At 46.5% G+C, this 15,216-nt stretch overlaps 1 protein-coding gene across 3 annotated transcripts in view; it reads left to right on the forward strand.

The window, feature by feature from the left end:
• The window catches only part of magi3a (membrane associated guanylate kinase, WW and PDZ domain containing 3a), a 136,210-nt gene that overhangs the window by 94,767 nt on the left and 26,227 nt on the right, over positions 1-15,216 (forward strand). For all 3 annotated transcript variants that reach the window (XM_059950328.1, XM_059950326.1, XM_059950327.1), the window contains 4 exons: positions 6,404-6,461; positions 9,049-9,161; positions 10,502-10,684; positions 11,682-12,287. In XM_059950328.1, coding sequence (XP_059806311.1) covers positions 6,404-6,461; positions 9,049-9,161; positions 10,502-10,684; positions 11,682-12,287 — 960 coding nt within the window. The remainder of the gene's footprint in view (positions 1-6,403; positions 6,462-9,048; positions 9,162-10,501; positions 10,685-11,681; positions 12,288-15,216) is intronic.

A 15,216-nucleotide genomic window follows, 5' to 3' on the forward strand; every position in this document is an offset into this window, starting at 1 on the left:
GTGAATACGGTCTAACAATCAACCCGGCCAAATGCCAGTTCGGGCTCGACACCATTGACTTCCTGGGCCACAGGAATACTAAAGATGGGGCAACCCCTCTGCCCGCTAAGGTAGATGCGGTCCACCATTTCCCCCGACCCACCACGATCAAAGGCCTTCAGGAATTCGTAGGGATGGTCAATTTCTACCACCGCTTCCTCCCTTCAGCTGCCCAAATCATGCGCCCCCTGTTCGCCCTGCTGTCGGGTCCGGGCAAGGACATTACCTGGGACAAGGAGTCCGCCGCCGCTTTCATTCAAACGAAGGAAGCCTTGGTGAACACCACGATGCTAGTGCACCCCAGAATGGACGTCCCTACTGCCCTCACAGTGGACGCATCTAACACAGCAGTCGGTGGGGTACTGGAGCAGCTCATCACGGGTCGCTGGCAACCCCTGGCGTTTTTCAGCAAACACCTTGCGGCCACCCGAGCTCAAATACAGTGCTTTCAACCGGGAACTGTTGGCGCTATACCTGGCAATCCGGCATTTCAGGTACTTCTTAGAAGGTAGGCCCTTCACCGTGTTCACGAACCACAAACTTACCTTTACGTTCACAAAGGTGTCCGATCCCTGGTCGTCTCACCAGCAGCGGCATCTGTCCTACATCTCTGAATACACGACAGATGTCCGGCATGTCTCGGGTATGGACAGTGTTGTGGCGGGTGTGGTCTCTCGCCCTAACATTCATGCCCTTTCCCAAGGGGTAGACTTTGAGGCGCTGGCAGAGGCCCAGCAGGCAGACGAGGAGATCCCGAATTACAGAACCGCAGTCTCTGGTTTGCAGCTCCAGGACCTCCCCATAGGCCCAGGTGAGAGGACCCTACTCTGTGACATCACCACTGGCCAGCCCTGCCCTGTCGTCCCGGCACCTTGGCGGTGACGCGTTTTTGACTCCATTCATAACTTGGCGCACCCCTCCATCCAGACAACCGTCCGGATGGTCTCCAGCAGGTTTGTTTGGCACAGACTCCGCAAGGAGGTCAGTGAATGGGCCAGAACGTGCATACACTGCCAGACGGCCAAGGTGCAGCGGCACATCAAAGCTCTGCCGCAGCAGTTCCACCCCACCCACCGGCGTTTTGACCACATTCATGTGGATATCGTGGGGCCCCTGCCAGTGTCGCACGGAGCGTGGCACCTCCTCACTATCGTGGACCGGTTTACCAGACAGCCAGAGGCGATCCCGCTCACCAACACCACCTCCAAATCTTGCACCCGGGCACTGATCGCCACCTGGGTGTCCCGCTTTGGTGTACCAGCCCACATTACCTCCGACAGAGGCGCCCAGTTCACCTCCAGCCTGTGGTCAGCTATGGCCAGCCTTTTGGGGACTCAGCTGCACCACACCACTGCCTACCACCCACAGTCGAACGGCCTGGTGGAGCGTTTCCACCGTCACCTAAAGTCGGCTTTCATGGCCTGCCTGCAAGGAGCTAACTGGGTGGACGAGCTTCCCTGGGTCCTGCTCGGCATCCGCACGGTGCCCAAAGACGATCTGCATGCCTCGTCGGCCGAGTTGGTGTACAGCGCCCCCCCTGGTTGTCCCCGGGGAGTTCATACCAGCCCCAAGGTACACGAGGAAGAACCCGCAGCAGTCCTGGGCCGACTACGCGAGAGGCTCGGCAACTTGGCCCCCATACCCACTTCGCAGCATGGGCAGAACCCGACCTGCGTACCCAGAGACCTGCATTACTGTAAGTTTGTGTTTGTATGACGGGGCGGGCATCGGCCACCGCTGCAACGGCCCTACGAGGGGCCGTTTACGGTGCTCAGGAACAACGGGTCCACGTTCGTGCTGGAAGTTGGGGGGAGAGAGGAGGTTTTTACGGTGGACCGACTCAAACCGGCCCATGTGGACCTGGCGCAACCGATCGAGTTTCCGGCACCGCGGCGCAGAGGCCGACCTCCCAAACAGGGTCTGGCCCAGACTGTGGACATTGGGGTTTGTATTGCCAGTTCTGGGGGGTGGGGGGTTATGTGGCAACCCACTTCCTAGGGCACTCGAACCGGCTCACAAATAGCCAGCGCGCAGGTACAAAGGCCAGATCCGCAACAAAGGGAAAAAGCCTGCGGGGGTTTGTGAGTATGTGTCCCTTACAGCATTCATGCCTGGGGAGGACGGGATGAGGGAGGCTTTAAAGCAAGACTGTGAAGTTCGAATAAAATCATCTTTAATTGCAGTTTACCGACTCCGTGTCGTTATTTTAGCACTGCGTGTAGCACACCGCTGCATCATTGTTATTTCTCTTGCCTCGCTTTCTAGTGGTCCTATATCCACTCCCATTTCGGTTTTATTTTTAACATACTTGAAAAAACTTCTGCTATCCCCTTGCTTCCCTAAGTTGTACCTCCCCATCCCCCAACCTGGCTTCCCTGTGTTTTCCCTCTCCTCCTCCCCTCCCCCCACCCGGCTTCGCTGTGTTGTCCCCTCCCTCCCTCCCCCCCCCCTCCCCCCCAATCCGGCTTCCCCGTGTCTCCTCCCCCCCCACCCACTTCCCCATGTCCCCCCTGCCCCCCCCCACTTTCCACTAATTCTTGCTTTGTTGTATGCCCTTTTGTTCTTATAATAGTTTTGACTTCCCTTGTCAGCCATGGTTGTACTATTTTACCATTTGAGTATTTCTTCATTTTTGAATACACATGTCCCGCACCTTCCTCATTTTCACCAGGAATGCCTGCCATTGCTGCTCAGCTGACATCCCTGCCAGTAGCTCCTTCCAATTTATTTTGGCCGATTCCTCTCTCATCCCACTGCAATTTCCCTTACTCCATTGAAATACTGTACTGCTTCATCAAAACAGCTGGTATGGACCACCAACGCCTCGCTGACATGGACCACCAACACCTCGCTGACGTGGACCCCCAACACCTCGCTGACGTGGACCCCCAACACCTCGCTGACGTGGACCCCCAACACCTCGCTGACGTGGACCACCACCAACACCTCGCTGACGTGGACCACCACCAACACCTCGCTGGCGTGGACCACCACCAACACCTCGCTGGCGTGGACCACCACCAACACCTCGCTGGCGTGGACCACCACCAACACCTCGCTGCTTGTAAAATAGGCACAACAGAGACTCTTCTTTCTCAGAAAGCTGAAACAGGCCAAACTCCCACAAAAGCTGTTGCTTAACTTCTAAAGAAGCACAATTGAAACCATCCTGATGAACAATGCCACAGTGTGGTATGCCAGTTGTACAGCTGCTGAGTGACAAGACCTGCATTGCGTGGTGAAGGCGGCCCAGCGAATTGTCAGGATGGAGCTCCCAGGACTGGACACCATCTATTCCAGCAGACTCAGGAGGAAAGCAATCAGCATAACCAGAGACACCACTCACCCTGGCCACTCCCTGTTTGACCTGCTGCTGTCCAGCAAAAGGTTCAGGACACTAAAAGCCAGAACAAATAGACTGAGGAACAGCTTCTACCCCAGAGCTGTGGCCTCCAACACACCACTCCCACAGAACAATGGCTGAAACTGTGAGCACCCACATGCACACACAAGGACTTAAATACTTGCACTAACGGCACTTTGTGCATTACTGTGATATTCTGGTGCTGCTGCAACTTATTTTCTGATACTTATCTATTTAATACAGTTTTTCTATTACTGTTTTGTTTTCATCTACCGCTTTATTTAATTGCCTGAGAGGAAGCCAAACAGAGTTTCATTGTATCTATGTATAATCACAATAAAGATCATTCATTCATTCAGACTTTACTTTCTCCCTATCAAATTTCAAGTTGAACACAATCATACTGTGATCACTGATTTCTAAGGGTTCTTTTACCTTACGCTCCCTAATCGCCTCTGGTTCATTACATAACACCCAATCCAGCACAGCTGATCATCTAGTAGGTTCTCGACAAACTGCTCTAAAAACTATCTCTTGTGCATTCAACAAACTCACTCTCTTGAGATCCATTACCATCCTGATTTTCCCAGTTGACCTGCATGTTAAAATCTCCAGTGACTACCATAATATTGCCTTTTTGACTCGCCTTTTCTATTTCCTGATGTAACCTGTGATCCACTTCCCAGCCACTTTTTGGGAGGCCTATATATAACTACCATCAATGTCCTTTTACCCTTGTAGTTTCTTAACTCAACCCACAAGGATTCAACATCTTCTGACCCTATGTCACAACTTTCTACTCCCCCTCCCTCTCCAAAATGTTGTGGACGCAATCTGAGACATCCCTGGCACCTGGGAGGCAACATACTATCTGGGTGTCTTGTTCATGTCCACAGAATCCTGTACCTTTTCCCCTCACTATCAAGTCCCCCATCACTACCACACCCTTCTCCTCTCTCTATCCCTTCTGCACCACGGACCCATGCTCGGTGCCTGTCACCCTATCATGGTGGCATTCTCCCTGGAGGTCATCTCCTCTCTCTCTCTCTCCCCCCCCCCCCCCCCCCACAAAAGTATCCAAAGCAGTATACTTGTTTTTGAGGGGAATGGTCACAGGGGTGCTCTGCTCTAACTGCCTATTTCCATTTCCCCTGACGGTCACCCAGCTACTCGCCTCCTTCAACTTCAGGATGACTATTTCCCTGTAACTTTGATCAATTATATCCTTGCTCTCCTGTACAAGCCGAAGGTCATCCAGTTGCTGCTCCAGATCCCTAACATGGTCTTCAAGGAGCTGCAGCCGGATGCACTTCACGCATTTGTAGTTCCCTGGGTCTCTTAGTTTCCAACATCCGTCACAAAGAGCACACCACAGCCATTTAAATGGTGCTGTCAGTATGCTATGATTGGAGAGGGGGATGAGCAATGATCAGCCTTTCCTTCCCCAGCTTTAAGGATATTAGTGAACTGACATTTTCAGGAATAGGCAATTAGGGCCTTTGATCCTACTCTGTCATATCGCTGATCCTCTATCTCAGTTTCATTTTCCTGTTCCTGTATCACTTGGGAACCTTTGTACCAAGAAAACCAGCTATCAGTCTCCTTGAATACCTTCGGTGATTTGTCTTTGAGCTCAGGTGGTCGACAATCAGGGCTGGTGGCTTGTAAGAGATCAGATTATTGTACATAGTTTCATAACATGTCAGCTCAACTCCCAAGATGACCAGAGATGAATCTCATGGCTTTTTTAAAAAATGAAATATTGAAATATGGGCATCTGCAAGGTTTGCACTTGCATTTTGGAACATATTTTAAGAATTTTCCTCAAACTTCCTGTCTGGAAATGACCTGCTAAGCCATTTATGCCAGAACTATTGTATTTGTATGCAATATTTGTATAAAATACAATGATGTACTTTGCTACAGGTCTAGAGTGGTGGAATAGGTAGCTTTTGGAAGTGAGATACCTTTGCCTGATTCTTAAAAGATTATGCTTTGTTTTAACTTATTCCAGTTAAGGAGATATAATGGGTAGAGAAGTTAATACCTCTGAAAATCTTGATATGTTCATCGGCCAGCCTAAATTGACAATTATCCAGCCAGTTTACAATGTAACATTTGAAATCCTCTCTGCTTTCTGTTGAATCTTTGCTCCATCTTGTCCAAGGTTCAAACATTCCAACCACTTCCCTCCCCCACCCCATAGAACAGAAATGTAGTGCAAAATACTAAACTCTGTGCTCCAAGTTGTCTGGTTAATGTTATAAAAGTACAGTAGTACTGTCAGTATTTTCCAACCCTCTTGAGCTAAAAGTCAGAATTCAATCATATTTTGTACCTGTGGGCTATCTCTTAGTGATTAGTGTCTGTCAGCACTGAGCTCCCTTTGCTGCTGTAAGATCCAAAGTAGATGACAACTACTAGTTCTGCATACTCAATTTATCTTGCTCCCATTTATACGCATAATTTGCAAACTTGCAAGTGCAGCATTCTGTTTCTATCTTGTGTAAATCTGAGGCCTTATTTATACCCTAAAGCAATATTACTTGACCCATTCATCTGTCAGAACACCATCCTTTATTGTAATGTTGTCTTGTACCTCCTGACTATAATCATGTGACAAGTGTGCCTCCGGTCTTAATGCTTAGTTTTTCTGATGTTCTTGTCTGGAATCCATGTTGCCAACATCAGTAGAAACTTGTTCTATCCACTATGCTGGTAGCCATCTTTAATTCTACTAGAATAGTCACCTATGATTTATAATCCACAAATATCAAAGCCGATATTCCAATTATTTGATACCTGCTTGCACCGCAATTTAATAAACCAGGGCTGGAAATGGAAAGAGTAAATAATGGAATGTAAATAGTCCCACTCATGGCATGAAATCTGAGGTGCTGGTTGCTATATGTTGTGGTTTGTGGCTGTTATCAGTACTGAGTTGGAGTTGACTTTTATTTGTGGAATTGATCAAACTGTTCTTTAATTTCAAAATTGCAGAGCTTCCATACGGCTGGGAAAAGATCAGTGATCCAGTTTACGGCTTCTACTACATTGAGTAAGTTGTCCCAAAATATAAAGTATAACTCTATCTGTTTGGAACTGGTCTTGCCCGACTGTTTTGATACAAGCCTGTACGAAAGCTTTTTGCACATGGTTTTTCCCTGCTGTTGAAGCTGCATGTAGTAGCAGTTGTGGTGCAAATATCAAGTGTTGAGTGTCACCTAGCCTAGTCAGGTAGTAAATGGCTGCTGATTCCTACCTGCTAAGGTATTAATGTCGAGCCTTGTTGCCATTTTTAAGTTCCAAGTGCCTGTTGCATCATCTGTACACTCAAGCCCTTCCGTTTCAAGGAGATTTTCTTTTCACTACCGACCTTGCTGTTCATACACCTGTTGTGCACAAATTAGATATGCAGCCAAGCTTCCCTGTCTAATTTAGTATCTTGCTGATAACATCCTATAATGATTGTACGGCTGTCATTTAATTGAGGTTCATTTATATCTGGTGTTGAATATTAACTTGTATTATGTACACTTTGAGTTGTGGGGTCATGTGGAAGTTTTGCTTTATATCATCATTGCTTTTGATCAATGATTGCTCCTACCTTTCACTCTGTAATAGCTTGCCTTTTGTTATTGCCATGTAGTGCATTCTTCAAGGTCCTGTAGTCAAAAATGAAGTAACTCAACATCTTTTAGTACTGAAAGTCATTAATCAAAAATACCCAATCTTTTTTTGTCCATCCACCAGGGTCCCTAGTATGTCTACTCACCAGCACAGCCCTTCCACAACCGTGCTGTCTCAGTTCAGCATGCCCTTTCCATCAACCCTTGACAGTACCACTGCAACACATAAAATGGTGGTGCAATTCTGCAGGCCAGTCAGTATCGATGGAAAAGAGTGTAGTCGATGTTTCGGGTTGAGACCCTTCATTGAGACTGGAAAAAAAAGATGAGAAGTTAGAGCAAGAAGTTAGGGGAGGGGAGGAGGAAGTACAGGGTGCTAGATGATGGGTGAAACAGGGAGAGGAGGAAGGGTGAAGTAAAGAGCTGGGAAGCTGATAGGTGAAAGAGAAAAAGGACTGGAGAAGGGGGAATCTGGTGGGAGACCATGGAAGAAAGGACAGGGGAGGAGCACCAGAAAGGAGGTTGATGGGTAGGAAAGGAGATCAGGTGAGAGAGGAAAATGAGAATAGTGGGGGGAGGGGTGCAATTACCAGAAGTTCGAGAAATTGATGTTCATGCCATCAGATTGAGGGCTACCCTAATGGAACATGAAGTGTTGCTCTTCCAACCTGAATGTGTCCTCATTGCAGCGGTAGTGGTGGCCATTGACTGCCATGTTGGAATGGGAAATAGAATTGAAATTGGTGGCTACTGGGAAGTCCTGCTTTTTGTGGCAGACGGAGCGTACTGCTCGGCAAGGTAGTCTCCCAATCTGCATCGTGTCTCACCAATAAACGGGAGGCCACACTGGGAGCTCTGGATACAGTAAATGACCCCAACAGATTCACAGGTGAAGTGTCGCCTCACTTGGAAGGACTGTTTGGAGCCCTGAATGGCACTGAAGGAGAAGGTGTTCTGCTTGCAGGTATAACAACTAGGAGGGAGATTGGTGAGGAGGGATGAATGGACAAGGAAGTGATCCTTGTGGAAAGTGGTGGGGAGGGACAGATATGCTTGGTGGGATCCTGTTGGAGATGGCAGAAGTCACAGAGAATTGTGCTGGATGCAGGGCTACTGGAGTGGTAGGTGAAGGCAAGAGGAGCCCTATCCCTGCTGGAGTGTGTGGGAGGATGGGGTGAGGGCAATGTTGACGCTGGAGGAAGGAAAGCCCCTTTCTTTGAAGAAGGAATGCACCTCATTAGTTCTGGAATGAAAAACCTCATCCTGAGAGCAGATGAGGCAAAGTTGGAAGAACAGAGAAGTGAATGGCATTTTTACTAGTGACAGGGTGGGAAGAGGAATAATCCAGTTAGCTGTGAGAATCAGTGGGTTTGTCAGGGGTTGTTGGAAAGGGCATACTCTAGATAAACTCTCTCCAGAGACGGAGACTGATATCGAGAAAGGGAAGGGAGGTGTCGGAAATGGGCCAGGTAAATTTGAGGACAGGGTGGAAGTTGGAGGCAGTGTCAGTATTACTCTAGAGCTTTTTTCTCTTGTAAGGCCATTAAGGATCCCCACCACCCAGTACATGCTTCCTTCTCATTGCTACCATCATATTTCTGAACAGGCAATGAATTCATTATTTTTGCTCTCTTGTACTAATTTATCTTTTGTACATGTTTCTTACTATAATTTATAGTATTTTAATTATTGCACTGTAGTGCTGCCACAAAACAAATTTCATGACATAATAAAACTGATTCTGTTCTGAAACAACTTGGCACCCTGTGGATAATTCTAATGCTGTGATCCTTCTGATTACTTACTGAGCTGACCAAGTATCTTGTGCTTTCTTTACATTTTGAGAAAAGGTGGGCATTAACAGGAGCCATGGTGTAGGATTTTGTTGGCAGTCTGTGTTACTATAGAGTGTATTACAGAATCTGCTTGGAAACTCTTTGTTGATAGTGATGCAAGTTGTTGCTCAGACTGTTCTCTTTGCTTTTGTTTTCCCGTCACCCCATCTGAACCTCTTAGCCATGTAAACCAGAGAACCCAGTTTGAGAATCCAGTCATTGAAGCAAAGCGGAAAAAGCAGCTGATGCATCATCGGGACAGTCAGCGAGCGATGCATGGGGATCAGCGGCCAGGTACTGCAGTCTGCATTTAGGAAGAAAAAAATCTTTCGTCCATATCTGACCTTCCATCACCTCCTGACATCCCAGGTCATTTTAAATCAGTAAAAGGTTGCTTGATTCCAATAAAAGCAGCTGAATTTCCAAAAACAAGCTCTCACCATAAGCACAGAGGTGAATTGTCAGAGGGCATGGGTATTGGTTGAAGGGTAAAAAGTGCACTTTTTGGTTCACTAATATACAGTATGCATAGTTAACTATTTGTTAAAATCTGATGTCTGGCAAATTTACATTTATTTTCCTTAATTTCTTATTGATTAAATATAAAATTTCATGATGGGGATTCCAGCATCAGATTTTTTTGTTCTCTCCTTCTCCCTAGTTTTATCCACTTTTCTACTCTTGCCACCTTTGCCTCGTGCTGCTTTATTTTATTTTTATTTATTTAGAGAAACAGTGCATTTGGGCTACGCCTTTATGGCCCTTCAGGCTGCACATCCAGCAATCTACCTCCCCGTCCCAATCATGGGACAATTTTCAATGACCAAATAACCTGTGGGAAGAAACCAGAGCACCCAGAGAAAATCCATGCATTCCACAGGGAGGATGTCCAAACACCTTAGAGGATGCTAGAATTGAGCCCCTAACTCCGACATCCCAAGCTGTAATGGCATTGCGCTAACCCCTATGCTATCATGGCGCCCCATGGTATATCTCACTGCCCTGCATACAGTCCTTTCCCCTTCTGCCCGCTCAAATATCTTGCGCAATAAAAGTGGAATTTGTTATCAAGATAGCACATGCCAAACGAGAACAGGTTTTTAATGACTCAGGTGAAATAAATGGCTACACACGCCCTTTCATTTAATCGCTCTCTTGTTTCTGTAAACTTTGCTCCAAAATTAAGAAAGGAAATAATTTGAAGAAATGTTGAGCTTTCTGCTTTGGACACTTTCCAAATGAGCACAGTGGTTTTGCACCCCTTTTTAACACGTGGATATGGAAGCAATAGCAGCTGGAATGTACGGAGAGGTAAACTCTGCCTGTACACTGAAACATCCAGCTCTACAAACAGCAATGAAACATGAGAAATGAAGTATCGGGTCAAAGGTAGATTTATAAAGAAAGAGCTGACAAGTCATTGCTTTAAGTTAACCAGGAGACTCTAAGCCAGAAAATTGATTACTTAGTTATTGATACCAACCTCCACACTGCCTCTTTTTTTTTGGTTGCCCTTCCACTTTTGCATTCTTGCTTGCTCTCTTCCCCTCTCCCCTGCTCCCCTCCTTTCCCAGTCACTCACCATTTAAAATATACTTTGTTTGCTTCTCTTTCCAACAACCACCTTGCATTAGAGAGACCAATGTTTACGCGGGATCCCTCGCACCTTCAGGGAATGCTCATTAGGACGACTCTTCAGAAGAGTGCTATGGGATTTGGTTTCACAATCATTGGTGGAGACAGCCCAGATGAATTCTTGCAGGTGAAAAATGTGATTCAAGATGGACCAGCTGCTCAGGATGGCAACATGATGGCAGGCAAGTGCCCAGTTTTGGAACTTTTGGGAATTTAACAGGGCTTTCCCACAATAGTTCGTTAAAGGGCAAGGGGGTGAGTGCTGTGGAGTGCTAGGCTGGGAAATAATAAGTGAGAGGAATGGGGTAGAACTTTGATTAGAAAGGAGATAAGAGGTTAAGGGGAGTAGAGAAGGAAAGATTTAAGGTCCAGTACATACAGTGAGAATGTGTTGGCTTGCATCAGTGACCAACACAGTCCAAGGAATGTGCCAGAGGCAGCCCACAGGTGTCGCCACACTTCTGTGCTGGCATTGCATGCCCGCAACTCAATAACCCTAACCGTACGTTTTTGGAATGTGCGAAGAACATCTGGAGGAAACCCATAAGGTAATGTGGAGAACATAGAGATTCCTGATAGACAGTAGCGATTGCTGGTGCTGTCCACTAACTGCGACACCACTGTATTGAGCCCTGCGCTATCGCGCTGCATTCGGTGTGCAGGAAGGTGGAAGACAAAGGACTGGAATCAAATGGACCAAAAACTGTCGGAGAGTAAACGTGGACCGGGGTGGAAGTGGGAGGAATGAGTCCAGGGGGGAAATAGTCTAGGCAAGAGAAATTGAAAAAAGGAAATGGGAAATCACAAGAACCTAGGGAGAATGAAACATGTGGAAATGTGTGAGGGGAGAGAGATCAGGAGTGTGACCGCGGGAAGGAGCTGAGATGAGTGGAGCACAGGGATCCATTGTGGTGGCAGTGGGGTGTAGAATCTTTGTCTGGAGGCTGTGCTTCCTTTCGTGAGGTTCTTTTTAAGAGGCAGACTTGTCGGTGTGAATTGGAGCAGGAGACCGGAGCAGTTGGTCAGTATTTCTCATTGCTGCTTTATCACCTGGTTATTGATTTACTTCAATGTTTATTTTAGAATCGATAAAGCTATGGCATTGCCTCATGGGACATGCCTTAACAAGTCCCCATGTGTACGTTAATCTGATTGTTTCATTTGGGCTTTTATCTGCAGGTGACGTAATAGTGTATATAAACAGTACTTGTGTCCTTGGGCAGACTCACGCCGATGTTGTGCAGCTTTTCCAGTCTGTTCCCATCAACCAGACAGTGAAGCTGATTCTGTGTCGCGGCTACCCTCTCCCCGTGGACACGCAGGTGCCAACCATCGATGTAGTGAGTGCCACTCCCGCCCTTGATGGGCTGCCTCTAGCTGCAAAACAGGGAAGTGCCCCCCAGAGCCACCAGACCTCAGCCGGGCTCCCGGACCACAGTGGGAGGGAGGCCCCAGCAGGTGGTGTCGAGCGCTTAAACGGACCTTACCTGGGCCTGACTGAAGACCGATCGTCCATGACCTCATCGGCAGGTTCGCAGCCTGAGACTCTCACCATCCCACTGCTCAAGGGGCCGAAAGGTTTTGGTTTTGCCATAGCGGACAGCCCAGCCGGGCAGAAAGTGAAGATGATCCTGGACAGCCAGTGGTGCAAAGGTCTACAGAAAGGTGATGTCATCAAGGAGGTTAACCATCAGAGCATGCAGCAGCTGAGCCATGCCCAGGTGGTGGAGATCCTGAAGGACTGGCCTGTGGGGAGTGAAATATCACTGCTGGTCCAACGAGGAGGTTTGTTATTGCATTATTAACACTGCATCAGTAGCTTCTGAATCATCCCAATGAATTGTCCTGCTTAGCCCACGATGTCTTTAACTACTATTGGATGGATGTGGTGCAGAGGAGATGCCAAGATGCTGCCAAGACTAGAGAGCATGTCTTATGAAGATGGGTTAAGAGAGATAGAACTGTTCTTTTTGGAGCTAAGGACTTGATAGAGGTGTACAAGATGTAGTGGCATAGATGTAGTAGATGGCTAGAGACTCTTCTCCCCACCCCCCATGGTGCAAATGACTAAATTGAGGGGTATGATTTTTAAAGTGACTGGGGAAAAGTATGGGGGATGTTTTTTTGAATGGAGAGTTTTGGTGAACTACATATACCTGTCTGGACACGCCCCTCTGCTGACTGCTCCTGTGGCTCCTCCAACAGACCCCAGTATAAAGGCGATTGGGGGCACTGCTCCTCCCTCAGTCTCCAGGATGTTGTGTGGTGGTCTCTTGCAGCTAATAAAAGCCTATTGTTTGCCTCCCATCTCTGAGAGTTATTGATGGTGCATCGAGTGATGGGTCTGTGGAATTTCCTGCCAGAGGTATTGGTAAAGATAGATACATCAGGGGCATTTAAGATAGGCACATAGATGGAAGGTTGTGCTGGAGGGAAGGATTAGTTTGATCTTAGAGTAGCACAACAGCGAGGGCCAAAAGTTTGATGCTCCTCCCTACAATTTAAAAAATAAAAGGAAATGTGGGTCCACGGGAACGAGTAGTATGACTTACTGGGTTAAACCAGAGTTGTGAATTTAAACTTATTGAACAGGTTTAAGTATTCTCTTCACTGGAACAGAGGATATGAAATAAACTGCAATCACAATGATTGGATAGTGCTGATGTACAGGAAATTTCCAGAGAAAATATGTCAGACCAAGTAAATTTCAGATGAAATATTCAGCTCTGAATTCTGGTTTAACCCAGCGTGTCTTCCTACTCTTTCTCTGGTCTGCATATTTCCTTTTGTTTTAACGTGCAGGCAGGAACTGTAGTTGAAGAGTGGGCTAACCATTGGAATGAACTAAGTGATAAATTTAGAAACAATGTCCTTGTCTAGAGTGCATATAATTTGGACCTAAATTGTCCTTCATTTGGTGATGGTGGTGAGCAAACATCTTGAAAGGATTCAGTGCTTCTGGTGAGGGTCCTTTCTCAATACTCTCTGGTACAGAATTCCAGGATTTAGAATCTGAAGATTTATCAATCATACTGATTTTATTTAGAGATACAACATGGAACAAGCCTTTTCGGCTCAATGAGCTGCACCACTCAGCAACACACCTATTTAATACTAACCTAATCACAGAACGATTTACAATGACCAATTAACCTACTAATCAGTAAATCTAATACCATGGGAGGGAACCAGAGCACTCGGAGGAAACCCACATGCTCACATGGGGAATGTACAAACCCTTTATGGATGGCGCCAGAATTGATCTCCAAAATCTGGAACGCCCTGAGCCGTAATAGTGTAACGCTAATTCAGGTTGGTGTATGACCTTGAAAGGAAGCTGCAAGCACTGATGTTCCTTGCAGCTGCCCTATCTCTTTCTGGATAGTGATAGTCATGGGTTTGTAAGATATTCCTAGAAGAGCCTTGGTTAATAACTGAAGTGCATTTTGTCGATGCCACTTGGTTGAGGGAATGGATATTTAGGGTGGTGGATAGGGTACCAATCAAGTGATGCTTAGTCATGGATGGTTTTAAGCCTCAAGTACTGTGGCAGCTGCACTTGGATATCCCATAACATTCCTGACTTGTGCCTTGAGGTCACAAGTGTTGACTCACTTCCTTCAGAATATCTAGCCCCTAGCCTGATTTAGTAACAGTAGTATTTATACAGTTGGTCCAGTTTGGTTCCCACCAACTCTGCCTGTCCCCTCCCCCTTTCGGAGTATTTTTCATTGACCTTGAATATCAAAAGCAGTTGGTTGCAGTTTCTCCCGTTGAACATTTTCTGCCAGTTTTCTGCACTGGTTCATTTTCCAAGGAGTTGTGCATAAGACTGGGGCAAAAATTCAATCATTGGTTAGCATCCTCACTTTTGATTTTCATGATAGAAGTTAGGTCTCTAAAGCAGCTGAAGATGGTTGATGCCATTTCACAACCCCTGAGGTGCTCGTGCAGAGATATCCTGGGGCAAGGTGATTAGCTTCCTACTTTGCACAAGTTCTCACTGACCACTGGAGTGTTTTACTGTTTGATGCCATACTCTCAAATTTTTCCTTAATGTGCAAGGCAGAAAATGTTATCGTGCCTCTAGAAAAACTACATCTGTGGTCTGTGCTTGGAACGTGGGTGTGCCTCAAATTCTTGTGAAACTAGGCTTTGATGTGCAGGTTATTGGAGTGCAAATACCACCTTGTATGGCACTCTTTAATGAAGAATAAACTGGGTTGTAATCAGATTAACTTGTTCTTTATGTAAACAAGGCTTTAAATAAAAGAATTTCCACATTGTGGACTAGATGTTGGTTTTGTAGCCCTTCTAGAGTAGCCGGTCTAGAGATGCAGCTGGTTTCTCAGAACAGCTGCATTGGTGTCAACTGGTTTATAGCTTCTGTTATGTCTGTAATATGGAGACTTTTATATCTCATGCACTGATTGCTAATTTAATTGGTTCAGCACAACGTTGTGGGCTGAAGGGTCTGATTATGTGCTGTACTGTTTTACGAAGTGAATTAAACACTGGCACTGGCGGGTTCATGGAGAATCTCGGGGAGGAAGTTATCATGGGGCATTACTCAGCACTTTTGGCTGGAAGTGGCTGCAGCTGTTCTAGCTTTCATCACTCATGCTAGGCCCTGTCATCATGGAGGCTGAGGATATTCTTGGAGCTGTCTTTCTGTCAGCTGTTTAATTGTCCAATATCACAAGACATAGGAACA

This window comes from Hypanus sabinus, chromosome 25 (assembly GCF_030144855.1).
Source record: "Hypanus sabinus isolate sHypSab1 chromosome 25, sHypSab1.hap1, whole genome shotgun sequence".
NCBI classification, from domain to species: domain Eukaryota; kingdom Metazoa; phylum Chordata; class Chondrichthyes; order Myliobatiformes; family Dasyatidae; genus Hypanus; species Hypanus sabinus.